Source organism: Halyomorpha halys, unplaced genomic scaffold (assembly GCF_000696795.3).
Source record: "Halyomorpha halys isolate HHAL.00 unplaced genomic scaffold, Hhal_1.1 Scaffold164.1, whole genome shotgun sequence".
In the NCBI taxonomy this organism is placed as follows: domain Eukaryota; kingdom Metazoa; phylum Arthropoda; class Insecta; order Hemiptera; family Pentatomidae; genus Halyomorpha; species Halyomorpha halys.
The window spans coordinates 203,346-231,278 of record NW_027108420.1 but is presented as its reverse complement, the minus strand read 5'-3'; the positions used below and the strand labels follow the sequence as shown (position 1 = coordinate 231,278).

Below are 27,933 nucleotides of genomic sequence, written 5' to 3'. Positions count from 1 at the left end.
TATATATATATTTCTCCCTTACTTCGGTTAAAAGAGGAGACATTAAGCTTCCCAACGGTTGTATTAAAGTAGGAATTGGATAAAATGTAGAGTATATAAACAATAGTCACCGGAATAAAAAATATTCGATACAATTCAAGGTGAAAATTTCCGATTTTTTCATTGATTTGAAAAATGATATTTGAGACGACGCTAGAAACGATTGTAATTTGCTTTTTCCTAAAAAAAAAAACACTTTTTTTGACCTACTTTACTGAAATGCTCATAATTTTTTTAAATTTGTAGTGAATAAAAACCATTTAATAGAATCATTAATATTTTTTTATTATTCTTCAAAAAGAGACAAATCGATTGGCATGAAAAAAACTTTTTTTTACATTAAAAAAATCGGGCCAGGTTATATCCTTCCAGGGAAAATCCTGAACATTTAGCAAAAATCCTTAAAGTTTAAACAAACAAATAATGATTTTTTTATATTAGATAGATGATTGACCGTATGTGAATTAGAAGGAGATAGTCAAGCCTGTGGTCCTTCTGTAAATCGATTGGCGACGCCACAATTTTTTTTTTTAATTACACGTATTTCGTGATGTCTATTATGAACATCTTTCAAAGAAAAAAAAATAACTATTTCAACTTTTTAAAATATAATTATTTTAAGATAGGGAGAGAAAACAAAATAATCGAATATGGATCGGCAGATCGAATTTGCAAGAGCGTGAGTTGATCGATAAATGATATCGAAAATATTCAGTCGGTAAATCTGAATACAAATTAGCGCTCGAAGAGGCATAACAATTACATGTCGTACATCTGAGCAATCCTTCCTCTTGGCTAATACACTTTAAGCGTGTGTTCATTTAATATATGATTGTTTTTATGATACATATTTTTTAAAATTTATTTATTGTTATTTACAGCTGTAATAAAAATATATGCGACAAGAAAATAAGATGATAATTGTACAATGACATGATATAGGTATGGATAATTCTACCTATTGATAGAACGCCAATAACATTTCTAAGGGAAATCTCGAGGCCATCTTCTTTTTAGATGCCTAGAAGGATATGCGGTAATGGAGAAGAAGCCAAGTCAGAAACAAATGGGATTGGGTGGTTGGGAAGTTTATCAAGAAAGGATTGGTCTCTGGTTCTGGCTAAATCGTCAACATATAGAACATTGAAATCCTGATGGATGATTTGATTTGAGGTAACAAAGTAAGGAGCATTAAGGATTTTGAATTGTAGGGATTGAATATGAGAAGAATTCGATAGTTTAGTAGAACCCCAAAGATCAATTCCGAAAGTCCATTTGGGCATAGAAATATAAATGAGTCTTTTTGCAATGGATTAGAAGTTTAGACCGTTTGTCTAGTAAGTGTTGTAATAGTTGGAACCAACGAGCACTTTCCTGTCTTTTCAGTCTTGTGTGAGGATTCCAGGTTAGTCGTTTATCCAGATGAAGTCCAAGGTAGCGGATCTGTTCGACAGGGGTAAGAGCAACATTATTAAAGCATAATATAGGGAGGCCGATAGGTTTACGACGAAGGTTAAACGTGATTTGATTGGATTTATTTTAATTTTCCAATTACGATACCATTCTTCGAGGGCTGTAATATGGTTGGAGAGTTTGGTATGCAATTAAAAGGTTATTAATAACTACGAGCACACATGTGTCATCGGCATAAGTGGTGAGGGTAGTGCTAGAAATGGTTGGGATGTCAGCTGTATAGACGATGTAGAGGATGGGACCGAGAATACTACCTTGAGGAACACCAGCGAAACTTTAAATTGTTATTCATTTATAAATTTCATGGGAACAATGGAAGGGCCATTGTTCACTAATAACAAGCAACTAAAAACTATCTTTCAATCTTCAGGGAAAAGATAAGATAGTAACTGACATATCGTGAGCGTTCTAGTAAAAGAATTTTATTTTAAACCGCACTCGGACCATATTTCATTTATTAATAATACACACGGTCAATCAGAGATCTTCTAGAATTTTATTTATTTATTTTTAAAAATATATATATGTATTTAATTTTTTTTTTTTAGAGGGTTGGTTAGGATTTTATATCCTAATAAATCAATCAATTTTTTTTCTTAAATCAGGAGTAGAATTCAAAATCCGGTTTAAAATTTTTTTTTCATTAATGTTTTGATACTAGATTATAACGAGTTAAATTTCATGTCACTGAATTGCTTTTGAAAGAAATTTCAGCGGGGCTAACATACTAATTTAAGGGTCATCATTTTCACGATTTCGAATACGAGAAAAATTAAGAAAGACATAACGATTTGAAAGCTTGGTATTTCGACAAATTTGCCGGTTCGAAGGAATCCATCTTCCGAAACGAGGGCGAGATTTCGTTGGAACAAATTAAATTTAAAGCTTCTACCATTTGCTTGAGTGCGTATCCAGTAATTCCGCGGTCGAGAAATCACCCTCCGGAAGGATAATGAGCCTGAAAGGTTGCAGAGATGGAGTCTCTATTTTAGCTCCAAGGATATCCACGGGTCTAAATAAGGTGTAATGAATGCTCTCTCTGTAATTGCATACTTCTTTCTTTTTTTTTCTAATTATCCTAATAGTTATTTTTTTAAAAGAAAAAATCATTAAATGTTAAAACTGAACAAGGAAAGAACCTTTTGCACAAGTCCTGGTGCATGAAAAATATTGATTTAAAATATTCCTGTTTTTTTATTATTTTTTTTTAATTACAAGAGAGATTACAAGACATTACAAAAGCCGTCCGTAGCTTAGGTGGTTAGGCGCAATCTGAGATCTGAAATCTGAGTCTTACAATCTGAGATCTGCAGGCGGTGCCGGTTCGAATCCGGCCTGGGGCGTTGACTTTTTTCTTTAGGTGGCGGTCCCAGAAAATGAAAAACTTGACCCCACACCATGGGTGGGACAGGACTTAAATGCGAGTCTTGGGACAAAAAAAAATACAAGAGCCCAGTGGAAGATAAAGTAAGTAATTTCATATCAATTTTTGATTACTTTAATGAAAAATACGTAGGATTACTTTAAATGATGTTCTATTTCGTTTTCTAGTGTTTTGAGTAGTTTTAAAGATATAGAGCTCCGAATAAAAATTATTTTTTTTTAACATTTTGAAACAACCGCCATTTTTATTCCCCCTACCTATGCTTGATAGACTTATCAATTTGCACTAGTAATTAGATATGGTTTTCATTAAAGTAATAAAAAATTGGGTTGAAATACCTGATTTTTTTCTAACAGGCTCTAGTACTACAATGGATGTCAGCTGTTGAGTAAAGGAAAGACCTATATAATTTTTTTTTTAACTTATAATAATAAAAAATAATCCACGATTTCTTTTTTTTGGGGGGAGGGGGGGAGGTCAGTGATTCCCTCTACTTTTGACCGAGAGTGAACGGGGATTCTGCGATGTTCAGGACATGCTCGGGCAGCAGAGCAAAATAATTACACTGGATACCCAACGGTCGGCTTCATCTCTAGATTGCGGAACATATCTAAGACCTGCAAATAATGTTTGGTCTGGCAATATTCTACGGTCTGTCAAAGCCGACTGCTAAATCTAGAAATTAAATTCATGATACACATTTCTACAATTTTAGTGATTATCACAAAATATATTTCAAGATATTAAATTCGCCCGAAACTACATAAAACTCGTGCCATTTTTACGTAAATTTGTAGAATAATTTTAAAAGAAAGGCAATATAAAATTATTAAATGTTAAAATAAAATAAAAAGTACAGAATGTTCCAATTTCAAGGACAACTTTGGTCATCAAATTAGGATCCAAAGCCTCGATGATACCTTGCGTTTCTTTTTCTACAAAGGAGTTATGTTGTTCGAACTTTATTGATGAAAGGGATGTCGTGATTTATAAGGGCTCTTAATGCCGCAACGGTGTCTAACTTAATTTTTATAAATTCTAAACTAAATTCAAGAGATAATAGAAAAGTTTTGGATGTATTTTATGAGAGAAATTCATAGTAAGACATGTATGTTAACATAAGTTAACATCCCCGTTCGTCTCTATAATAGGGTAATACAATAAAATTGTATTGTTCAAGGTAAAATAGTACTTTTTTTTGCACAAAAAAATCATCCACGAACTCTTCTGATTCCAATCATATGTACACTATGTTATAATATACTCAGGTTTTAGTACATCGCTTTATGATTTCTTCCCACTTCCAATAAACAAAACTGTTCAAGAAAACTTTCTTCCGACAAGATTGAACCGTTTCGTGATCTCCTGTTCGTTAAAATACCTTCTCGTTTTAATAATTCAGAGAACATCCTGTACCTTTCTAAACCTTTCACTGCGCAACTTCGTGATCGCTACTCAAGCTCGATTTCTGCCGGGCAATCTTCGAGTATCTATAGTTTTAGTACAAGAGCCAAGTGGAAAAACAAATCAATTATTTTACACCAATTTTTCATTACATTAAAAAAAAAAAAATACGTATAATTGTTTAAATTAATGAGGCTTCCAAGTATAGTTAGGAAGAATACAACATGGCGGCTATTTCAAAAAATTATAATTATAATTATAATCCTTAGTAGAGCTGTTTACGTTCAATACTGTCTTGTGTGAGTATTCCAGGTTAATCGTTTGTCCAAATGTAGTCCAAGGTAGCGGATCTGTTCGACAGGGGTAAGAGTAACATCATTAAATGAAACTGTAGAGCAGTCAATAGGTTTACGACGAAGGGTAAAAGTGATTTGATGGGATTTGTTGGAATTTATCTTAATCCTCCAATTACGACACCATTCTTCGAGGGCTGTGATATGGGATTGGAGATTTTGGGATACGATTAATGGGTTATTATTAATAGCGAGCACACATGTGTCATCGGCATACGTGGTGAGGATAGTGTTAGTTTTGGTTGGAATGTCAGCTGTAGAGGATGGGACCAAGGATACTACCTGGAGGAACTTTTTATTATTAAGTAATAAATAATTGGGATTAAATAACTGACTTTTTTCTCTTCTTGGGCTCTTGTACTATTTCACTGTAATGTCTTGGACTTCCTGAAAATTTGGATTACAACTGTTAAACGTTTGTTAAAATATTATTTGAAAGAATAACATTAGTTCTCTAACATTAAAGATATTATGTATATTTTTAACATTATGCATTTAAACATATGATGCCATTTATTTTGATTGAAGTTGAAATTTGGTTTTAATTTTTTTTTCCAGCTGTTGAATTTGAATTCGTATTTAATATTTTTTGATTTGTATAACCTTTCGGAATTATCTCATTTCTTATTTTGTATCTAAGAAGAGCTTGAAGGGCATTTTACGTTATGGACTTAGTTGCAGATAGAACATATCGCATATCCAGAAAGAAATGGGCAAAGGTTCTCAAATAGGCTTGCCTAGAAGATTTGTAGATCAACTACTATTCCTCGCAACCAGTGAACAAAGTTTTATGAAACAGAAGCCTCTTTGATATTATTTTAGATATAAAATAAAATCTATTAACATAGATTTTATTGTGTCGGAAAGTTTTTATTCGTCGTAACTGAAGTATGGCTTTTTTGAGTTTCCAAAATTAAAACAATTTTCTCATATACTGAAGTTTTCGGCCTCACACGATTTTTAGGACTGATTTCATAAATTTTGCAAGCAAATTTTAGAAAATTTGTAATTTTAAAGAAATAATTTTGTCATTGAAGTATCATAAGTTTTTTATCATTTTTTTTAAAAGTTGAATTCTACTTTTTTTTAAAAACAATTTGTTAAAATTACTGGACTGTTTTCAACGATTCGTTCATGATATTTCAAAATTAATTATTTAATTTGTATGAATTTAAAGTTGTATGAATTTAAATTGCCTTCAGTCAGGTGTTAGTCAGTCATGTGTATGTTGTGTTAGATTATGTTTAAGTATATCAGTGTTTTATAAGTGAGTTTTTAAGAACTTTGATCTTTATCAGCGTTTTCTTGGGTATCCAGATTGTACGTATTATAAACATATACATGTATTTTCGTAAATATAGCATATGATAAGATATATAAGTTTGAAATGTTGGCTCTCATGCCACGACTAAATTACTATAGATTTAATAAATTGTAGTCAAATATAGGTTTATGATAGGTTATTTTTTTGTTTTTTGTGTTTATCCTTTATTATATTCCTAATAAAAACATAATACTGTCAAGGAAAAGCCAACTATGCTACAGGTGCTACAAACCTGTGAGAGAAGGGCGGGGGGCATACCCACTCTCTTGAAAAGCAAAAAGTGAAGGCTTCTACTCCTCTGCCACGCCCATGGAGTTCATAAGTTAATAGTTCCTTTTTGGCTTCACTTTTTCTAGCATCTTATTCTCTCAGTTATACTCCTTCCTCCAAGCTACAAAACATAGTTTCCATGATTCAGCCATAGAAAACTGGTCCATTAATGGCCAATTCTGCATTAAGCGTCTTATCGACGTACTTTGAAACACATAGTTTTAAGGATAGTGACGAATCAGTCTAGATCCAAGTAGTTTTAGTGGAAATTATCTCTTTTATTAAATTATCAACAAAATATTTTCTATTTAATTTTAATTTATTATAACAACAAGAAAAGTCCTAATATCATAATATGTATATTACTCACTGTTCTTCAATATTAGTACTATATTGAAACAATTCGGAACGAATGACCTATGAAAGTGCGGTGAAAGATTTATTTGTGAAACAAAGTTGATAATCGTTTTTAGCACCATAAAAAACCCTTAAATAGGAATTTTCGAAAAAATCGGAAAATAAAATTGTTTAGTCCAAAATCTATAATTTCATCTAAAAATGGAAATAACTTAAACAAGGCTAAACAAATCTACAATAAACTTGGCAGTGGTTTAGACGTTCTCAAACTGCACCAAAGGACACAAACCATGTCTAATTAAGCAAATTAGAACCAGAGATATAAAATAAAACGTGTTAATTTTTCCCCCTATTTACAACCCATATTTTGCCCTTATAAGGGCATTAAACCTACGTTGATGTAAGCTTAGAAGTGTAATGTAAGAGCAGAAATTCGGCTTTTCCAGCGGTTTTATAAACGTAGAATTTGGATAATATGCAGAGGTGTTATGGACCATTATATGAACAATAGTCAATGGAAGAAAATAAAAACCTCCGAATAATTCGAGGTGAAAAATTTATAATTTTTAATTCCTTTGAAAAATGGTATTTGGTAATTTTAGTTGTACACTAAAAACGAATATGAAATGGGACATTTTGAAAAAAAACTGGATGTGAATCGGTCCACTAATACAAAAGTTTATTGTGGACAAAAGTTCGACCATTCTCTTTTATATATATAGATATATATTATACATAATGATATTATATGATAATGATCATAATACATAAGCACTTAAGATAATACATTTATGATTTTCTGTAGTCTACTCATGTCAAAGCTTATGTCATATTTGAATCACGTGAAACTGCATGTGGATTCATTCCGACGAGTTTTGATGATCTGTTTTAATATAATATTTTTATTATTGTAGTATATACTAAAATACCACCCACACATAAATTTCTAAGTAAATACTACTACAAGTCTTAAAACTAAACGGTTTCATTTTTAGTTCAAGGGTTACCACTATCAACATAACTGTTGTGTACAGAGTTTGCAAGTTGCGTCATCGCAAAACTGCGGGTACTGAAATGCCAATATTAACAAACTATCGGCTGATTCTTTGCTTAGTTTAAATATTTACAACTAATCAATTAATATTTTGAAAGTTGAGTTATTTGTTAAAAACATTCAATCATATAATATGGAAAATAAAAATTTATTAGATGTTTATTATTTAATTTTATCCGCATTTATGCAGTAAGAAAACTTCAGGACACCATATGGAGTTACAAGGGGTATTAATGATATTGTGTTAAATGTAAAATGTTTTACCATGTTAAATGTTATAAGTATAGCATTGTGAGCAGCCCTATTTAAAGACATGTTAAATGTATAAGAGCTCCTAACGGATTTTCTGAGCAACTGGTTTTAAAACCTTTCCTTCCAAAATATTGTTTACTTCTACGTTTTGATTACAGTAATTTATTACAACATGCCTAAAATAAGTGAAAAGTAGAAGCGTAAAAGTTTGGCTACTGGTTGTATTTTTTAAAAAGTCCAAAACACAAGGCAAAAGAAAAAAGCAAAATAAAACATAAACTACGAGTAAGTAACCTAACACGACAACAAACAAAACGGTGACGAGCTCAGCTGGTCTATTGCGTGACTTCATTCTCCATTTAACAGACCTAGTAACAGACTTTCATGCATGTTACATGTTATATCGTTTTAACATGGTAAAAGAAGGAAATATTTCTCCATTTATCCATTTCATCACAAGTGTTTCCATTAAACACGCTTTAACATGTTAAACTAAAGATCATGAATACCCCTACTATTCACTTAAAAAAAAAAAAATTCAACTTTTGCGATTATATTTCTATATTAAGTATAATATATTGTACTTAAAATGTGAAGTAATAGCTTTCAAAGAAACGAAAACGCATACCACTACAGCCCAAGTGGGTTACAAGGTACAAGTACAAGTACAAGGTACAGTACTTTGTAAGGAAGTAGAACTAGACCAGCGGTTAAGCAAGGAGGTAGTTTGGCCAAAATCACGCTCGACTGCAAGATTTTTCCCAAATTAAGAGATCCCACTTTCTGAGGCTGGGTAGATCTCGAACTTACAGGGTTGACTCACGGAAAATAATAAATAAGTATCTGCAACAGCCGGATTCGAACAGTAAAATTGAAAAAAAAATCTTAATTATTAATTTTTGTAATTTTAACTAGGGTGGATTCGAATTTATCCATTTATCCAAAGAATGGACTATTTCGCTCGTCCCTGAAAAAATCCGATAAATATCAATTTCCTGTCTAAAATGGACAAGATAAAAAACTAATTTCATTTCTTTTTCCTTCTTAAGAAAAAAATGAAATAAATAATAGTATTTTAGTATTAATTCAGAGAAGTATTTATTGCGGTTGAAGACATTAACAGTCTCGTCATCACATGGGTTTGTCACTGCCGAAATTATTATCAACATTTTTATTTCATATTAATTGCCTAACTATACAATTGTAATTTACAGTAAATATGTGAATATGATCAACAAATAAAAAGTTAAAAGAGAAGAAAATAACATAATATAAAATAATTAGATTTGTTTTTGGCATTATTGAGGTGCACAAAAACGTTTTCGCTTTCTTCTAGATCTTTTACTTAAAGTTTCAGCATGTGAGAGCGCTGCCTAAGTTTCGAACTATTTGACTAAGTTTTCTTTCTTTTAAGGCAATTCCAAAATTTTTATAATTTTTCTTGATAAAAACTTATAAGTAACATAAATACAAGTACTAATTAATTCAGAAACAACGAATAAAAACTTGAAAAAAAAGAAACAATGTTCACCGACAGCGCTCGTGGTCGCCCGTCATCTACACAAGTGCCTATAATAATCTTGATTATTTCGTCGGTTCAGTTCAAATGGAATCTTGGAATATTGACTAAGTTTTATCCTTAATGACTATTAATTTTTCATATAAAATACATCCGCCATAAAGAGCATGGAGATGTAAGTTATTTTGAAAATTAATTTCATTCACGCTTAACTCAAGAAGTATAAATTAAAAAAAAAAAATTATGATAAACGAAATTAATTAAAATCTCAAACAAGCCTAAAATAAAAAAATTATGAATAGGACCAGTTTTAGTAAAGTTATGTCATAAGTTCACATACTAGGTTAGTTTAAGAATAACTCGAAATCTAAACATTTGGAAAATTCTAGAAAAATAATTAAACGAAAGATAATTAACCCCTTAACTTGTACGCTCGAGTTAATTCGAGTTGCGATGTATTTTATGCTGATATATTTTTTCACACCCGAATATAATAATATAATCAATAATAATGATTTATTCACTGTAATAATCTTCTATATATAGCTTACATAGGGAGCGAGGTATTATAACCGATATCCAAAATTAAAATAAAAATTTTGATTATTTTTGTGTTTTTAAAAATTTGATTTTTCTTGGTTGGTTTATTTTTAAAAAAAACTGCGTTAAGGGATTAAACCGCCTACAAAGCTATGTGTATATTGAATAAATATTATAATACTAGACAATATTTACGAATATATTATATATTATAAAGAAAATATTTATAATACTAGTATATAGCTAAAGGTGTGTGAGTAAACCTATCGCGTAAGTAGTTCAAGGTCGAGATGTGTTGGCAAAGTCTTCATCGGCCATTGGTATTCAATACACTCTCTATTATATACTCAGCGTCAGAGAGCAGTTAGATCTGGTTTGTTAGGTTTTTTTTTTTCATAAAGGTACAACTGTATCTGTTGTTGATGCACCATTTTTTAATTGTACAAGAGCCAGATAGAAAAACGTCAGTTATTTTTTTCAAAACTTTGATTGTGAGCATTAAGTTACCCTAACAAGCATATAACAGGCTGTTTCAAGGGTGAAAAAATGGGCTTGGTCACCATTTGTACTACTAGTAATATTATGGATCATAGGAGATAGGCCCTGGGCCCATTGTATAATGATGGCACTGTAGAGGCAAATGTTGGACACAATTATTTGCCAATAACTTACAAACGTTTCAGACTGTCATAAGCTCGACAGGAGCGTTGCCCAACCGCAACCAAGCCTTATCCGAATCCATTTGGACCTTGGCGCACCCTTTCTTTTCAAGCCGTGGAGTAAAATGGACATAAATCTGGTGATGCCTTCCATAACTGGCTTTTGCCTCAATCCCAGGCAACTACCCATTCCTAAATTCTATTCTCAGAGAAACTCTTACTTCATTTTCTCTTCGACACAGTTCCTTCGATCCTTACAAGAGCCTGTTACAATAATAGGTAGAGGAGAAAGTTTAACGCAAGGAATATTCCTTACTAATGATCCAAGCTGACTTGGCAGTATTACTAACAAGAAACATTAAGTATTGTACGAGTATATTCTTTCGCAACTAACAATTTAGCCCGAAGTGAATCATCATTACTGATTGTGAACATTTTTGACTATTGATAATTTAAAATTTTAAAATAAATCGAGAAACAAACTAAATTTGAAACTCGTCAATTACATCGAGATCTTCAATTGGATTGAATTAAATAAAAATCGAGTAACATTGCATTCCCAGATACCAACAATATTAGGCGCTGTGGTTTACATTGTAGGAAATTCAACTTCAATCTGAAGACTGAAGCCCAAACTGAGTATTTATGTGAATTAAAAATTTTAATTTATTTTGCTTAGTTTATTTTTCCAAATTATTTGTTCATTATGTAAGTCAGATATTTATTCTATAATTATTAATCGTATTTGTTATTATATTTTTATCAATTTATTTTTATTATTTAAAATTTTTAATAGTTATAATATTATAAATTATTAGAGGTGGCTTTTGCACGGACATAACACTCCCAAATTATGGATTAGTAAAAGAAAATAATAGTCATAATAACAATGTAAAGTACATTCCGATGTGGTAATACAAAAAAATTAATAATAATAAAACAACTAAATTGCGAACTATTTTGGTTTCTTATTTTCAAAAATGAGTCTCTGTAATGAAAATTCAGGATTTTATGTTTCAAGATTCATAGAATTCAAACAAAATTCGGTGAAGAAAAAATACGTTCGCCATCCACGGATTTTTATTTAGATTTGGCGCCAAAATCATTCACAAGATGATTATTGGAATACGACATTACCATACTCCATTTAGATCAAAATGGCGACCAATTAAGAGGTTTCATGTGCTCATATCTCTCCAATACTGCAGATAGATAACAAAAATTAAGTATTTTGGAATCATCTAAGTTGTCTAAGATAATTTAAACAAATAGTTGAAGAATAGATGCAAGTGTTAAGATACATATAGACAAAAGAAAAATTAAACCGCTTGTTTATTCCTATTTAAAGTGACTTTTGAGCCGGAATGACAGTAAAACTAGAGATGGATTGATGTTCGGATTGATAGTTTCGGGCAATACTGATAGATTACCGAGAAAACGATGATTCAAAATTCAAAATGATGGAGGTACTGAGAGATTGAAGGAGGAGCTACAAGAGCTTCCTTTATATCCTAGATTTCATTTTGTTATTGTAGGGAAATACTAAAATAAAAACCAAACTAGCTTTCGTTTATTACTTATCGAAAGAGACATTGGACTAGATTCCTAATTAGTACAAGAGCTGGGAGGAAAAAAAGGCCGTTATCTCACCCCGATTTTTGATTACTTTAATGAAAACTATGTATAATTAGTCAAAACTGATGAGTCTGCCATGTATAGGTAGGGGCAATAAAAAATGGTGGTTGTTTCAAAACCTTAAAAAAACATTAATTTTTCATTTGGAGCTCTATATCTTAAAAACTACCAACAACACTAGAAAATCTAAAAGAACATTATCTAAAGAAGAGTAAATTTGCTGAAATATTAGCCCTAATAGAGCTATTAAGGTCCGATTGTTCTCGAGATTTAGCTTTAAAAAAGCAACATTTTATAAAAATGTACAGAATGACGTGACATCTGCCAGTACTCAAATTAAAGCTTGCTAAATTTACTATAAAATATTTTATAACTTTTATCATTGTAGCAGTAGTAGTTTTTATGATATTTGACAAAATAAACTCACAAAATGTTAATTTCTAGTTGTTCATATAAAAATGTTGGATTTTTGAAAAAATATATCTCTAGACCCATAAGACGCACATATGTCTTCTAAGTTTATGACACTTATCTTTGAAGGGGTAGTAGTTTTTATGATATTCACATATGAATATAAATTTGGCAAATGAAAATTTGTCCGAACAACTATAAATCAACTTATTTTAGCAAATTTCATGAAAACTACTATTTCTACGAAAATAAACATCATACACTACTTTATAGCTCATTAAACTAGCTTTACTTTGAGTGCTATTAGACATCTGTACGTCTAATGGTTTTTGAGATATAGATTTTTCAAAATAAATTCACTAACTACTGATCTTTCAGTATGTTCCATACAACATTTTTATGGAATGTTGCTTTTTAAAAGGCTATATCTCGAGAACTATTGGACGTAAATATCTCTATTAGGGCTAATATTTCAAAACATTTACTCTTCTTTAAATAAGGTTCTTTTAGATTTTCTATTGTTGTTGGTAGTTTTTAAGATATAGAGCTCTAAATGAAAAATTAATTATTTTTAACGTTTTGAAACAGCCACCATTTTTTATTCACCCTACTTATACTAGGCAGACTCATCAATTTGGACTAGTAATTATACCTAGTTTTCAATTAAGTTATCAAAAATTGAGGTGAAATAACTGCCTTTTTTCTCCTCTTGGACTCTTGTACTAACTGTTCTGTATCTCATTTAAAAATTAAGCGTCAATCGGAATGATAATTGAAATTATTTATTTAATTAAAATACAAATATTTGTCAGTTGGCCGCTCTAAAACAATGCTAAATGAACACAAACGTGTTGATGCAGCAAAAGCACCTTTAAATTTTTACTCAAAAAATAACACTCAACCAGTCGACCACAAATTCAGGCCAACTTGTCCCAGTCAGTCCAAATAACTTATCGACACGCTTGCACATGTGCAAATTTGCCATGGTTTGGAAGACCAGTAGAGGTGCCTTTACGTTTTAAATGTATTGTAATATTTGTACGTCTTTATTGTATCATAAGTTTGATATACTAGTGAAATTATTTTGAAGTAAATTACTGCACAACATGAAACTCTTATACTTTTTCATACAGTCGCACTGATTAAATAAAATACATTGAATGAAATGATTTTCGAGTATGGCTCAGTCTCTTGGTGTTTACTTATAACTTATTGAGAAATGATAAATGTAGTGAATTTTATAACATACCTAGAAACAATAATTCAAATTAAAAAATAAGTACTGAATGAGTTCTTACATATAGTAAATCAGCTTTATTTTAAATATTGCTTTAATTCGCTTAATTCAAACTAACATTATCCAGAAGTCCATTGGTAGTATATGATTGTATTCTATGTTCTATGTTGTATTCATTCGATTATATAATCAACACTTTGATGACATCGAAAATTATGTTATTTATTGATTTTTAACATAGTTATTACAGTCAGTGTAGTGTAGACATATTTAATAGATCCAAAATAATTTTCTTTAAAAAGAGAGTTATTAATTCAGAAATGAATGATTAAAAATAAATAAAAACATCTTAATTTTGCTTATTTGAATAATTTAGGAGAAAGTAAAAAATTCAGACCACATAACTAAAACAAGTTTTTTAATTAATATCCAAGGTTGACAGCTTTCATTTCATCAATGATTCATTTCCATTTCCAAATATCAGTGTAGTAAAAACAAAATTTGCATATGTTTTCATATTAACGGCATTTGAAAAATTAAAATGTAAAAAAAAAAAAATTGATGATAGTGTAAAATATTTTAGATATAAAAAGTCAATGTCAATATTTTGTGTTTGTTCAATTGGTGTTCTATCAAGCAAAATCATTTGATACTCCAAAATTTAGCAAAAATACAGAGTTAGTATTTTGTAATTTGTAATAGTTAAACCTAAAAACATTTTCAACTTTTACAAAAATATTTAAAAATTGAATTTAATAACTATTTAACTTGAAAATACATTAATTCGCATAAACAAAAAATTATTTATTTTATATATCATTTATTACTTCTGAATTATAGTACGACTATTTTTAAAGATGTCTAATTTTTTTTTTTTATAAGATAATGTAAAATTAGTACTTTATAAATAAATTAAAAACTAAATAAATTTGAGATTTTACTTCACTATTAATTTATAGAGAGTTAATATTCAATAATTCAGAAAAAAAAACTTTATCATTTTCCATCTTTTTTCAAACTTTTATATTATCAATACAAAAAAGAACTGAAATATTTGCTCTGATAATGGGTCTATAGGAATAATAAATGCAATTGATTTTATTATGAGCAAATTTATTATTATTGTATCTTTTTTTAGTGGAATTCATCTTTAAATTATTTATTATAAACCAGAATAATTGAGGAAAAATATTGTTAAGGCCTCATTTATCCCACATTGTAAAAAATACAACTATACAAGAATGAAATTTTTTACTAACCCCTTTTTTAAACAATTTCATATTTTAGATATATTCTGGAATTTTTTTTTTTCAACTATGGAATTTTTAAAGTTCTTATTCTTACTTTTTTACCTCAGTCTAGTCATCTTATTAAAATTCTTAGGTTTTAAAAATACAACTCTAGGACGTATTAGTTTAAATTTTTTTCCCCTTCTGCAATTAAGAAATTCTTAATATTAGAATTAAGGAATTCTATTTATTTTTTTCTTTTCGCCTGAGTATATTTTTAAATTCCAAACTATTCGATTATAAAATATATTTTTTTTTATCCAGAAATTTGATTTCAGAAGGAATTATTGTAAATAGTTTTATGGTAATCTGTAAGTTATTTTTTATCAATTAGAGAGCTGAAATGTTATTATATATACAATATACTAGTAGCAAACATACTGGTCACTGAGAAGAGAATAGTAGTGACACGGTTTACACAAATGCTAATTTTATTTTGAGATCATGGTTAATGAAAATTACAAAAGTTGTAATAAATATCAAGTTGTATAAATATCAAATTTTTAAGACAGGAATTAATAGTAATTACAGTTCTCAAGTTTGAAGAGCAGTATTCAAGAAATTTATATAAGCTCCTATTGTAGAGTCGGCTAGTCAGTTATTTGATGAAAGAATGATTGTATCTATTATCCTCTTATTGAAGTGTTAAATACTGAAGGATCATTTTATTGACTAAGGTGACGAGGTTTGAATTATTCATATATGGAGACGTATTGATATAATTAGCAAGTATTAGTGAATTATCATCTAAGAGGCCATGGCCAGTATTGAACTTATGTGTTAATTAGAATAATAACCTGTGAAGGTTTTCACTAGTGCATCTTCTTCCTGCATCATTCTCATTACTTTGATCTTTGTATAACTTGAAGAATATTAAAAAAGTGTAAACACCATACTTATATTGATTCTTATATTACAACTCCTAAGCAAATTTTTATGTCATTTTGTATATGAGGAAGTATTTCAAATAAACATAGATTACGAAAAAAACTGCATACAACTTTCGATAATAATTTCATTCATTATAAAAACTAATAAATAACAAAAAGTAACAAAATTATTTTGGTTACAAATTATATAGAAATATGTATAAATGTATATATTTATCAAAATATAAATATATCTAGAAAGTCTAAGTTCTATATTCTTTCATTTTCCCTATTTCTGTGATAATTTACCGAATAATTACAATAAAAAGATTATTTCTCTCTATTATATAAAAAAGTTTTTAGTGATCACTGTGTTATTTTAATTAAAGTGCAATTCAATTTGTAAATTGAAGTAATGATTAAAATGCTGGGATAAAGACTTGCCTTTTTTTTCCCCTGCTTATATTATATTGAAAAAAAATAATACAATCTGAACCACAGAATACATGGAAATTACGGTTATACAATTTGAGCAACGAGTAGTAAAATTAAATGAAAAGTTGTATAATTTGTAAAGTGGGGGTTGGTCCGATGTTAGGTGGACAGAGGACACCCTCCTAAAAATTAAAAAACATATTTAGTTGACAGTGAAGGTATAATTCACAAAAAAAAAATTAATATAAATTAGCAAAAACAAAATCAAAATAATATGTAGATTAATTTTTGTTTTTGTTAGTAGACTGTTTTCTTTTTAATTCTATTCATGTTAGCTGGCTCAGACAGTGTTATATTGTATTTTAATATTCATTGATATAGTAAGAACAGCTTTCAGGTCCCAGTACCATATTAATTTCTATTTAACAATTTTAGAATAAATTATTAAATATTTAATTACAATTTTATATTTTTCTCATGCCAATTATCAATACAAAATCAGACCTTTGATTGTTTTATCCATTTTTCAGAACTTCATATATTAATCATCTATTACTGCTAAAACTATAGATTTTTTAAAAATTAAAATTCTCTATAGTTCTATATGGTTCTTCAGATTTTTTTATATACATATACTCTGATTTATTATATGATACACTGTACACTGAAACTTGATATATTTTTTTTTTTTTTTTTTTTTTTTTTTTAGTATGTTAAAGAATATAAATACTAAACTGAAACACAGTATGCTCTTTGTAGAACAGTATAATAAATTAATACTGGTTTGCTCAGAAAATACGGACAAAAATATGAAGTGGTGTCTCCAAGATTCTATGTGATATAGCTGAAGGCTATACCTCTAGGACGGTTAAAAAAAAAGATGTTGCAATATTAGCTAGGATTATATAAATATTCTCAAGTCAGAAGTGTGTCGTGTGTCACTGGTTTAAATCTAGCCTGAAAAGGTTTACTTCTGTTTTATGGTGAACTCACAGAATAAATTTCGGCCTTCAAACTGGCCAGAACAGGGTGGTAACCTATAAGATAAACAGCCCATTCTGCTCTAATAGGATACAAAGTATTAAACCAAAAAAATAATGAGGGAAACTTATTACACGGTTTCATTTATATGTTCTGAAGTATTTGTGAAAGTTTGTGTGTGCTATATTCTTTTTGTCATTGATAAATATAGATTTTATGATATTAAAAATTTCATTTGAAGAAATAATTAACAAATATTTTACTAAGCAACAATCCTAAAAGTTGCATCACAGCCGTGGGTACCGCTTACTGCCTTGCAATGCAGAGTAAATATTTGGAGGGCCAGGTGTTGCAAGAGGTGCTAAGTAGCTTGCTCATCACAAAGCAAACAAGTTTGCTAGGAGGAATACTTATTTACCTTCGTGCTGAAACGGAATTGTTGAAAAGGCGTAGTCATGTTCTAAGATTTAAGCAAGGAAATAGTTACTTAATAACATAATTGTTCATGTCATTGTCAACACTGATGAATTTTCATTTATTAAAAAAATATTTTAAATTAACATCTGTTAAATTAATGATTCCCTTCTCTTAGTGATGAATCATAGCTGCTATATTGAAATTAAGTTGTAAATATTTCAATAATCTCCCTAATTTTAAATTATACATCTATATGATTGTGCATTTATAAACTACATTGAATAGAATAAGAAAACCTATTAATTAATAAATAAATTCATCGGCTAAAGTTTAATAATTATATAAGAATTGAGGTACCGAACTTTTTAAATTTCAATAAGAAGCGATCATGAGCTTTGTTCAATTCAATATACTATACAGCTTTATGAGACAGAGTTTCAAATGTTAAAATAAACAGAACTGAAGTGAAAAAAATACCAGACTATGATAGATATAATAGAGCAGAAGTGGCCAACCAGTGGTCCTTCTTGTACATTTTTCAGGCTTGGGAGATTCATCACACTTTATTTTAATGGGAAAAGTAGGCAAAAATCAATGTTTCAAAAAAATACATTATTTGTACATTGAGAAAAATTATCTTTGATTTAAAAATAATTTATGAGTTTAGATTAAGAACTCATTACACAAATAATAAAAAAATCATTAAATTTCAATTTTTCTCTCCAAAAAAATGAATATAGATGGTCTAAATCTAATATGGGGATATATAATTTTATATATTTCCAAAGCGACAAGATCAATTATTGTTTTGTTTATGGAAGACTCACCCCAGTATTCCTGAAGTACTTAATGACGATTCAATTGTTAACCATATCAGTAAACCTATATAAGAATAATAAAACCCATGAATGAATAAATCACCAAGTTTCAATTAAAATAGAATTTAAACCAATAGTTTATTTGTATCCAAAGTTATACTTTTCCCGAAAATTGAAATTAGATTTTATATACTATATATGATGGCAAGGCTTTTTTAAATTTCACTGAAACAAATTAATAATGCTATTTTATAAGTAAAGTATTAAGCAGGAGCTAGGTGAAGTAGTTCTTATATTAAAAAAATGAAATCTAAATGAGGGGTCTGGATCAATTAGGAGATAGCTCCATTTTTGCTTGTTTTTGAGTTCTACCAGATTACTGGCAAAAAATATAAAGTTTTCTCTTATCACAAAAGTGAGTAGTTCTAGTCTTTAGTTTCAACATTTACCACCAGATAGGGTTACTTCACTTGATTTAATAGTGCAAGAGGATGTTGTCCCTCACCCTGAAATAAATCAAAGAAGTCGAGATTTCCTCTTACAACAATTTGAGAAGTTAAAATGACGGACACTGAGCTGCTAAATAACTAAATTTTTTTCTTTAAAATACTTCATTTTATTGGAAGATTATTGATTATGATTGATAGTGTGTAAAGATGAATGGAATATGGTCTGGGTGCGGTCAAAAATTTCTTCATTTTATTGTCTACTAGTCTAAAATATATAATGCCTTTTATGAATTATTAAAGAACGTTTAAACATTCAGTTCTGTCTATATTTGTTTGCTCCTTAAATTTGATTTGTTATTTTGAAAGTTCTATTCAATAAAGAGGTAGCTTTGATCGTTTAAGCTTCCTCCTCCACTCTAAAAAGAGGGGAGTTACCTCAAAAAATGAGTTTTTTTTTTTTAATTCATAAAAATTTTGCAGAATGTAATGTAAATGTAATACAGTGTACAATTATATTTCGTACTTAGTTGTGTCCTTTTCAATGAAAAATAACCCTTAATATTTTATGTCTCTTTTACTTATTTTATTTTTCGGACATCCGTACATTATCTAGTTCAATCTTTAATTACTCTGTCTCACATCTTCCCTTTAAGGGATTTCTCCTGACTTCTAAAACTTCTCATATTTTTAAACTTCTATCTACATCACTCTCCTGTATATTAAGAAGTTAACAACTAATAATAAAATATTTTAAACCCCTAGCTGTAGATTAAATTATGAACATTACATTTCATTTTTTAAATTTATAATTTGATTTGGTATTTTTTGTTCATGGTTTTCTAATACAATAAAGTATACTTATATACATAATACTTCTGTCCATAAATATTTCAAAATTTATTTATTTTATTTTTTCAGAAATACAATGGAAGTATTAGTGAGGTTGATTGGAGCTTTCCAGCTCATTATAGCTTTCCTGCATTGGCCTTATCATATGTACTTGTCTTATAAAAAAACGCATGCATTACCACCAATAAAATCATCTTTACTAACAATTAGTGCAGTTGAACTGGCTAAAAAAATAAGGAGGAGAGAGGTATGTATTTCAATGGTTTGCCAGAACAGTTTAAACTTATTGTAATAATTATCAACTAAATAATTTTATAAACAGATGAAATCAAGGACAGTTGTAGAAGCATATATACAAAGGATAAAAGAAGTTAATCCGGCTCTGAATGCTGTAGCCTCTGACAGATTCGCAGAGGCTTTGGCAGATGCTGATAAAGTCGACCAATTTCTTTCTACAGCTAATATGGGCGAAGAAGAAATAGAGAAACAGACTCCTTTCCTTGGTGTTCCTTTTACTGTTAAGGAAAGTATTGGGCTTAAAGGTATAAAAAGAAAAATTTATTAATGAAATATTAAAATTTGTATAAAATTATTACTTTTGATATTATATTAATAATCAAAGATGTACAATTTAATTTTGTCATGATTATTGACAGTACTACTATTTTATTTATTATTTCTCTTCGTCTTTTCTCAAATTAAATTTTTTTCCCCCAATAAGAAGTCAATTATTTATTTTATTAAATCTAAACATGTTATTGTTTTTGTTATTAACTTTTCTTGTTCTCTGTTCTTAAAAATTAGTATTTTTATCTATTTTATTTTATTTTTTATTTATATATATATTTTGTTTCTAATTCATCGTTATTTTTCACAATTGTTTAATATTTATAGCGTTGTAAATAGTTTAGGGTTTGTTTTGCACAAGACTATACCCCCTCATAATCAATTGTTACAACAAAAAAAATCTATTATATTAACTGTAAGGCCCACCAGACCAATCTGGTATTGAATAAAAAAAAAAAAATAATAATGCAAATTTTTTCAAGAATCAAACAATAGTAACAATCATCCTATTAGGTAATAAAAAACTCACATGTATTTATTCATAAATACTAAATTAGTGGAATAAATAGTAAACTTAGGTTAGTTTTTAAAGTAATTTGGGAAATAGCAATATGTTCTTAGAAACACACTGATCAAAGGTTACTTTAGAGTTTATAACAGACTTGGATATATGAAGAGGGACGTTTTTGAGGCAAAGAAAAGAATAGAAAGGAAGAAAATTAAATAAATATTATACCCCAATAAGTATTATCTCATTTTTCCTGATTTCAAAGATAACTTAGTTTCTCTGCTTCCTAAAAAGAATTTATTCTCACAGTTTTGCATTATCTATATATTATTACTACATTGCTTATTCATTTCTTTCCTTACATATAGCTAAAGTTGCATACATTTTTAATAATATTAAAACTTAAAAACTCAATAATCTAGTCTACATACCTAAACAGGGTAAATATATATATATTTTAAATAATTATAATCAAGGCTTGAAAAACCTGAAGATTCGATGCTGATTCTACTAATTGCTATATTTCACTAATGATGTATATTGACATTTATTTCTTGTTAAATGATTTATAATATACTAATAATATACAAAATATTATTCATAAAAATATTTGTTTATATTTTTTTTTTTAAGCCTGATTTTACCAGTTCTTACATGATAATTTTAAATTTAATTTTTTTATTTTAAATACATAAAAAAAACTGGAGGATTAAAATAAATTCCAATAAATCCCACCAAATCACATTTACCCTTCGACGTAAACCCATGACCTCTTCCCCTACAATATCCTTTAATAATACTCCACTTATTCCTGTCGAACAGATCCGTTACATAGGACTACATCTCGACAAACGACTGATATGGAATCCTCATAGAAGACTAAAAAGACAAGAAACTGCTCATAGATTCCGACTATTGCAACATTTACTAGACAAACGGTCTAAATTTCCAATCCATAACAAAAGACTGATCTACATGACTATTATAAGGCCTATCTGGACAAACGGAGTTGAGCTTTGGGGCTCCACTAAATCATCAAATTCCTCCAGAATCCAATCCTTACAGTTTAAAATCCTTCGTAAAATCCTTAATGCTCCTTACTTTGTCACAAATCAAGTCATCCATCAGGACCTCAATGTTCCATTTGTAGCCGATTTGGCCAGAACCAGATACCGTTCCTTCCATAATAAACTTCTCAACCACCCAAATCCACTTGTTTCTAACCTGGCTTCTCCTTCATTACCTAATAATCCTCCTAGGCGTCTGAAAAGAAGATGGCCTCGAGATCTTCTCCTCTAGAAGTGTTATTGGAGTTCTATCAGTGGGTAGATTCTCCACATGTTTTTATCATGTCACTATGTCACCTACAGCAAGTTTACTTGTTGTATATATGTGTATACAGTTGTAAATAACAATAAATAAATTATTTTAAAAAAAATACATAAAATGTTCATATATTTTTTAAACAAAAAGAAATTAAATATAACATAATCATGTAATAAGCAGTAAAATCAGGCTTAAAAAATATTATCAAAAATGACTTTACGAATAATATTTTTTGTTGTTTAAATAAAATCAAATGTATCCAAATTACAGACTCAAAATATGCCTTATTTTCTTAAAGTCAAACATTTTGGACAGTTCAGCCATGCTCAAGGACAATCTTAAATACCACTTTACACTCAGATAAAATATTAAAAAATTTTTGCAGACTATTCAGCCCAGGTCACCAGTTTCAGCCAAATTTACCCTATTTTTTGTCACTCTTTCATTAATATTAAAACTTTTAATTATAATCAATTCAACACTATTACACCTTGCTATCACAAACAATTGTTTGGTTATTAGATTGTTATGATAGTAAGGAGTAATAGTGTTGAATCGATTATAATTAAAAGTTTTAATATTAATGAAAGAATAACATAATAGGGGAAATATGACTGAATCTGGTGATATGGACAGAATAACCCACAAAAAGGTTTTTTAATTATTTTATGTGAGTGTAAATTGGTATTTAAGGAGGTATTGAGGGTGGCTGAACTGGCCCAAATGTTGAGATTTAAGGAAATAAAGAATGTTTGGAGACATTAGTAGAATCTAGAATATCAAGTTGTCTTTTACTATAAAACACTTAAATCATTTTGCTTTTTTTATTATAATATTATTTACAGTCTAAATATTTGTCATTGATTATTTAGGATTATCATTCAGCGTTGGATCGCTCTCAAGGAAAGACCTTAAAGCACCAGATGATGGCAACTCAGTCAAAAATTTAAAACAAGCTGGAGCTATACCCCTATGCGTCACAACAACACCTGAATTCTGTACTAGTTTTGAAACAGATAATATTGTTACTGGCGTTACTAGAAATCCTTACAATATTTATAGGACTTGTGGAGGTTCATCTGGTGGAGAGGTAAATTCGCTTTTTTATCCAATAATTTTTTAACTAAATGATTGAATATATCATCAATATTATGCAAAAAAGGTGAATCAAACAATTTTCGGAAGGGTATATTTTTTTATTTTACCTGGTTTGGAAAATTATATTTGGTTCAAAAACCTAATAGGTCTTTAAATTTTTGAAAAACTGGAACATCCCTGGTTTTTTTTTTCATCTAGTTAAACAAATTAGTATCAATGACTATTCTTATAAAAAATGGCCAGTAAAAAAAATTATACAATTTGTTCAATTAAACCCTTTTATAGAACACCTGTGATATGTATCAATTATCTTCAATGTATAAATTAATAAATATTTAATTGCCAATGTTAATTAATTAAAAGGTAAACAAAAATAAATAAAGACTGGTATTTATTTTATATAAGTAGATTTATTTCAAATACCAAATTCAAAAATAACAATGTAGAAAGAAATAATTTAATGTATTTTATCTTACGGTAGTTCCAAATTACTTCAATGATAAGAAAAAAGAAGTTAAAAATACATTAATTAGTGTGACTTCAGTACTGGCATATGACTACTATTACTATAATAGTAATAGTAATAGTAGTTTGGATATTGGACTAATATGACTAGAGTAATATTTGAGAAAAGTTATAGTTTATATTAGAAGAGATTTCAAATGAATTGACGATAAATAGAGCCAACGTCTATGCATATTGCAGAAAAGAAACAACTGAATTGCTTCATTAAACCAAAATGAAGACTTATAAATTCTTGAAATAAAAACAACGGTTGTGTATGATTCGTTATAAGCCATATAGTCAATTGGACTTGGACTAAACCTGATGGATCACTTAAATATTAGGTTATTCATGATGTTGTGTTGATAAATGTAAAAAATTTTAACATGCTAATGTTGTAAGTATAGGATTGTGAGCAGCCCGATTTAAATTCCATGTTATATGTTAAATGCAGAGGGGCTCCTAGAGGATTTTATGGATAAATTTGCAACCTTTCCTTCCAAAACCTTGCAAAATTTCTTTATTTTTTTCCATTACTTTATTAGAGATTTAAAAACATCTAAAACAAAAATAAAACAAGAACAAGCTACTTGACTAATGACAGCAGACAAAATGATGTGGAGCTCAACTGGTCGGTTGCTTAACATCATTCTCCATTTAGCAAACCTATTAACAGACTCTCAACCATGTTAAGTATTATATTGTTTTAATATCCTGAAAGAAGAAGATACTTCTTCATTTAACACAACTTTTTCTATTTAAGACTTTTAGAATGTTAAACTAAAGACCATGAATACCCCTAGTATAGATACTGCTCTATTATGAAAATTACTAAAGAAAAAATATAATAAAAAATAAATGAAGACCAAGTTTTTCATAAATGGGCCATGAAAATACATTCATAAGATAAAGAAAAACTTTATAAACTTTTTGTCATTACTTTTTTCAAGTATTCAATATTTTTCAGGTATAAGAATTTTATAATATCTATTTACTTTCCAGCTAAATAAATATTAATTATTATTTTTGTAAATGAAGACAATTGCTTTAACTAACAGAAATTACAATTCTGTCATATAGGCAGAGTATTTATTAATCAAAAATATAAAATAGGCTTCTGTAGGAATCAGCATTTAACTAAATATTTTAGTAATACACAGTAAAGCAAATAAACAAAGATTTCTCGTAGGGAGCACTTCTGGGATCAGCTGCCTCTCTAATTGGTATTGGATCTGACATAGCAGGATCAATTCGAATACCTGCGATGTACAATGGAATATATGGTCACAAGCCATCACCAGGTAAGAATTTAAAAATAAAATATTCTAAAACCATATAAATCTGTTGTTTATTTTATTATGTATAATATGTTATCACAGGGGAAAAAAAATGAGAATAACTATGTTAAAATTGCTAAGTAATTTAATACTTATTGAAGGAGTATAAAAGATGTTTTAAATACTACTATATGTTTTATGTGAGCTGTTGCATTCGAAACCAACCAAGTCTATTTTCAAATTTTTTTTGTTAACACATTTGGTAATTGTTTTTGGAAAAAAATTCTTTTACCTTATGATAAACGATTACCAAAATTATAATAAAAAAGAAAAAAAAATTAAATGTTTGAAACATCTTGCTGATTTTAGAATGAAGCACTTAATATAGACACAAACAAATAGAAATATTATCATTATTATTTCAAAATATTTTTAAAAAGTTGATTTCTCATAAACTGATATTTTGTTGTCAGGTTTGGTTTCTTTAAATGGTCATTTCCCACAGTCGGAGGACAAAAATTTCTCCAACTTCCTAGTTATTGGACCTATGGCGAGGTATGTAGACGATCTCAAGCCCCTTTTGAAAATTATGTCTGGCGAACATGCTGCACAATTAAGGCTTGATGAGGAAGTAAGTCTAATATAATAATAGCTTTTTGAAAATTCATTGCTTTTTATGCAATATTTACTGAACATATTCAATAAGGGACCAACCATGACTTTTTCTTGTTTTATAAGCTATATTGTTAATTTTTTCGATTCATTAAAAAAATTCAAGATTCTAGCTTTGTATCTTAAGGTGCCTTATGGTGATTGGACCAGAAAAATTGGGTAATGAGTAAAAGACGGAGGAGGATCAGTTTCTATAGTGGTCTAATCATATTCGGACCTATTCCTGTCATTCCGCTTACATTTGGTCTAGGACACCCCTTTCATAACACTTTTCCCTCGGGTCGGACTGACAATGCTTCTAATTTATCTGTCTGATCATCTAAAGCCACCCTTATGGTTATAAAAAGGAATGCTACAAATTATTAATAAAGCTCATAAACACACAATTGTTATAAAACAAAAATGTTGACTGATTCTTTATTTCATATCTGGGCCCAATAAGCATCATGTTTCATTATGATGAAAAACCTTTACTGCCAACTGAACTTTAGACAAAGGAAAGCCTCCTGTCCAGGTCAGGGAAGCAGTGTTGCCATCTACTGTTTTATCTACAATAATATTTATAATAATACCAATTTTATGAATTGGTGAAAAGTAAACTTCCTTTAGAATAAATGGAATATGGTCCGGGTGTGGTCAAATTAAACTCAAATAGTAATATTATGTACTATTTTTATTTGAGCCAACGTTTCGCCTCATAGTTGCAGTGCTTCATTAGGGCTAAAAAAGATACAAACACTTAACATAAGTAAAAAAAGTAAGTGGAAAATTATAAGGGTATACAATGAAACTTAAAAATTAAAGGCTATAAACAATAAATGAAAACGGTAATAGTAATAGATAAAGAGAAGAAATAGTAAAGAAAGTACAAATTAAGAGATGAAAAGAGATAAGAATAAATGAATCAAATGAAAATGAACGAGACAGAATTCATACCAGTTTTGACGGAAGTCTGTCTCATTCATTTTCATTTGATTTTATTCTTATCCCTTTTCATCTTTTAATTTTTACTTTCTTTAATATTTCTTCTCTTTATCTGTTACTATTACCGTTTTCATTTATTGTTTATAACCTTTAATTTTTCTTATTTAATTTTTATTCATTGTATACCCTTGTAATTTTCCACTTACTGTTTTTACTGATGGTAAGTGTTTGTATCTTTTTTTAGTCCTGACGAAGCTCTGCAGTGTGGGGCGAAACGTTGGCTCAAATAAAAATAGTACATAATATTACTTTTATTGTTACACATGGTCAATCAGCAATCTTCCTTCCTTTAGAATATCACCAATATTATATATTTGTTTGTACCTCATTTCAGGCTTCTCCATCTTCAAGTACTAAAGTACTAATATTCCTCATTTGTTAAGTACAACCTTCCTTTTTTAAAATTTTGTCATATGGCCATTTAATTAAAATTTATAACATCTAAATTTTATTTAAATAGCCATATGACAAAATTTCAAAAAGGAATGGATGTACTTAACAAATCAAGAATATTAGTACTTGAAGATTGGGAAACCCGAAACGTTGTACAAATATAGACTATTGATAATATTCTAAAAGAAATTTATTTTTTACGTCAAAATCATAATTAAAAAAAAATTTTAACTTTTCACATAGCTGGTGTCAGATAGGTAAAGAGTGTCGATAAATATTTCTATTCATTTAAGGGGATCTAATAACTGACCTTCATAGTGGTTCATGAATTCTCCAACATACAATAAGTCATGCCAAATTTCCCGTCATGATTTTGAACAAGAATAGTGGGTATTTTAATTAGTCCTTATTTCAGAATATTTGCTTAATTCAGCCTATGGCTATTTTAAGAATATATTTTTGTCATCTTGAATTTCTTCTCAAGCGTTTTAGTCAAAGCCCAAATCTGTTTACCCTAGATGAAAGCCTGAAAGATGTAGCTGTTGACATTCCCTTCAGATCTATAAGTACTGATATAAATATAGTA

General features: G+C 29.0%; 1 protein-coding gene across 2 annotated transcripts in view; it reads left to right on the top strand.

Annotated features, from left to right (window-relative positions):
- The window catches only part of LOC106678863 (fatty-acid amide hydrolase 2-A), a 61,442-nt gene that overhangs the window by 27,271 nt on the left and 6,238 nt on the right, over positions 1 to 27,933 (top strand). The window contains exons 1-6 of one of the 2 annotated variants that reach the window (XM_014417663.3): positions 5,880 to 5,973; positions 20,088 to 20,265; positions 20,341 to 20,560; positions 23,292 to 23,509; positions 25,211 to 25,322; positions 25,772 to 25,929. In XM_014417663.3, coding sequence (XP_014273149.1) covers positions 20,095 to 20,265; positions 20,341 to 20,560; positions 23,292 to 23,509; positions 25,211 to 25,322; positions 25,772 to 25,929 — 879 coding nt within the window. In that variant the 5' untranslated portion in view covers positions 5,880 to 5,973; positions 20,088 to 20,094. Of the gene's footprint in view, positions 1 to 5,879; positions 5,974 to 20,087; positions 20,266 to 20,340; positions 20,561 to 23,291; positions 23,510 to 25,210; positions 25,323 to 25,771; positions 25,930 to 27,933 lie in introns of those variants that run through there. The other variant, XM_014417662.3, reaches the window with a different exon arrangement.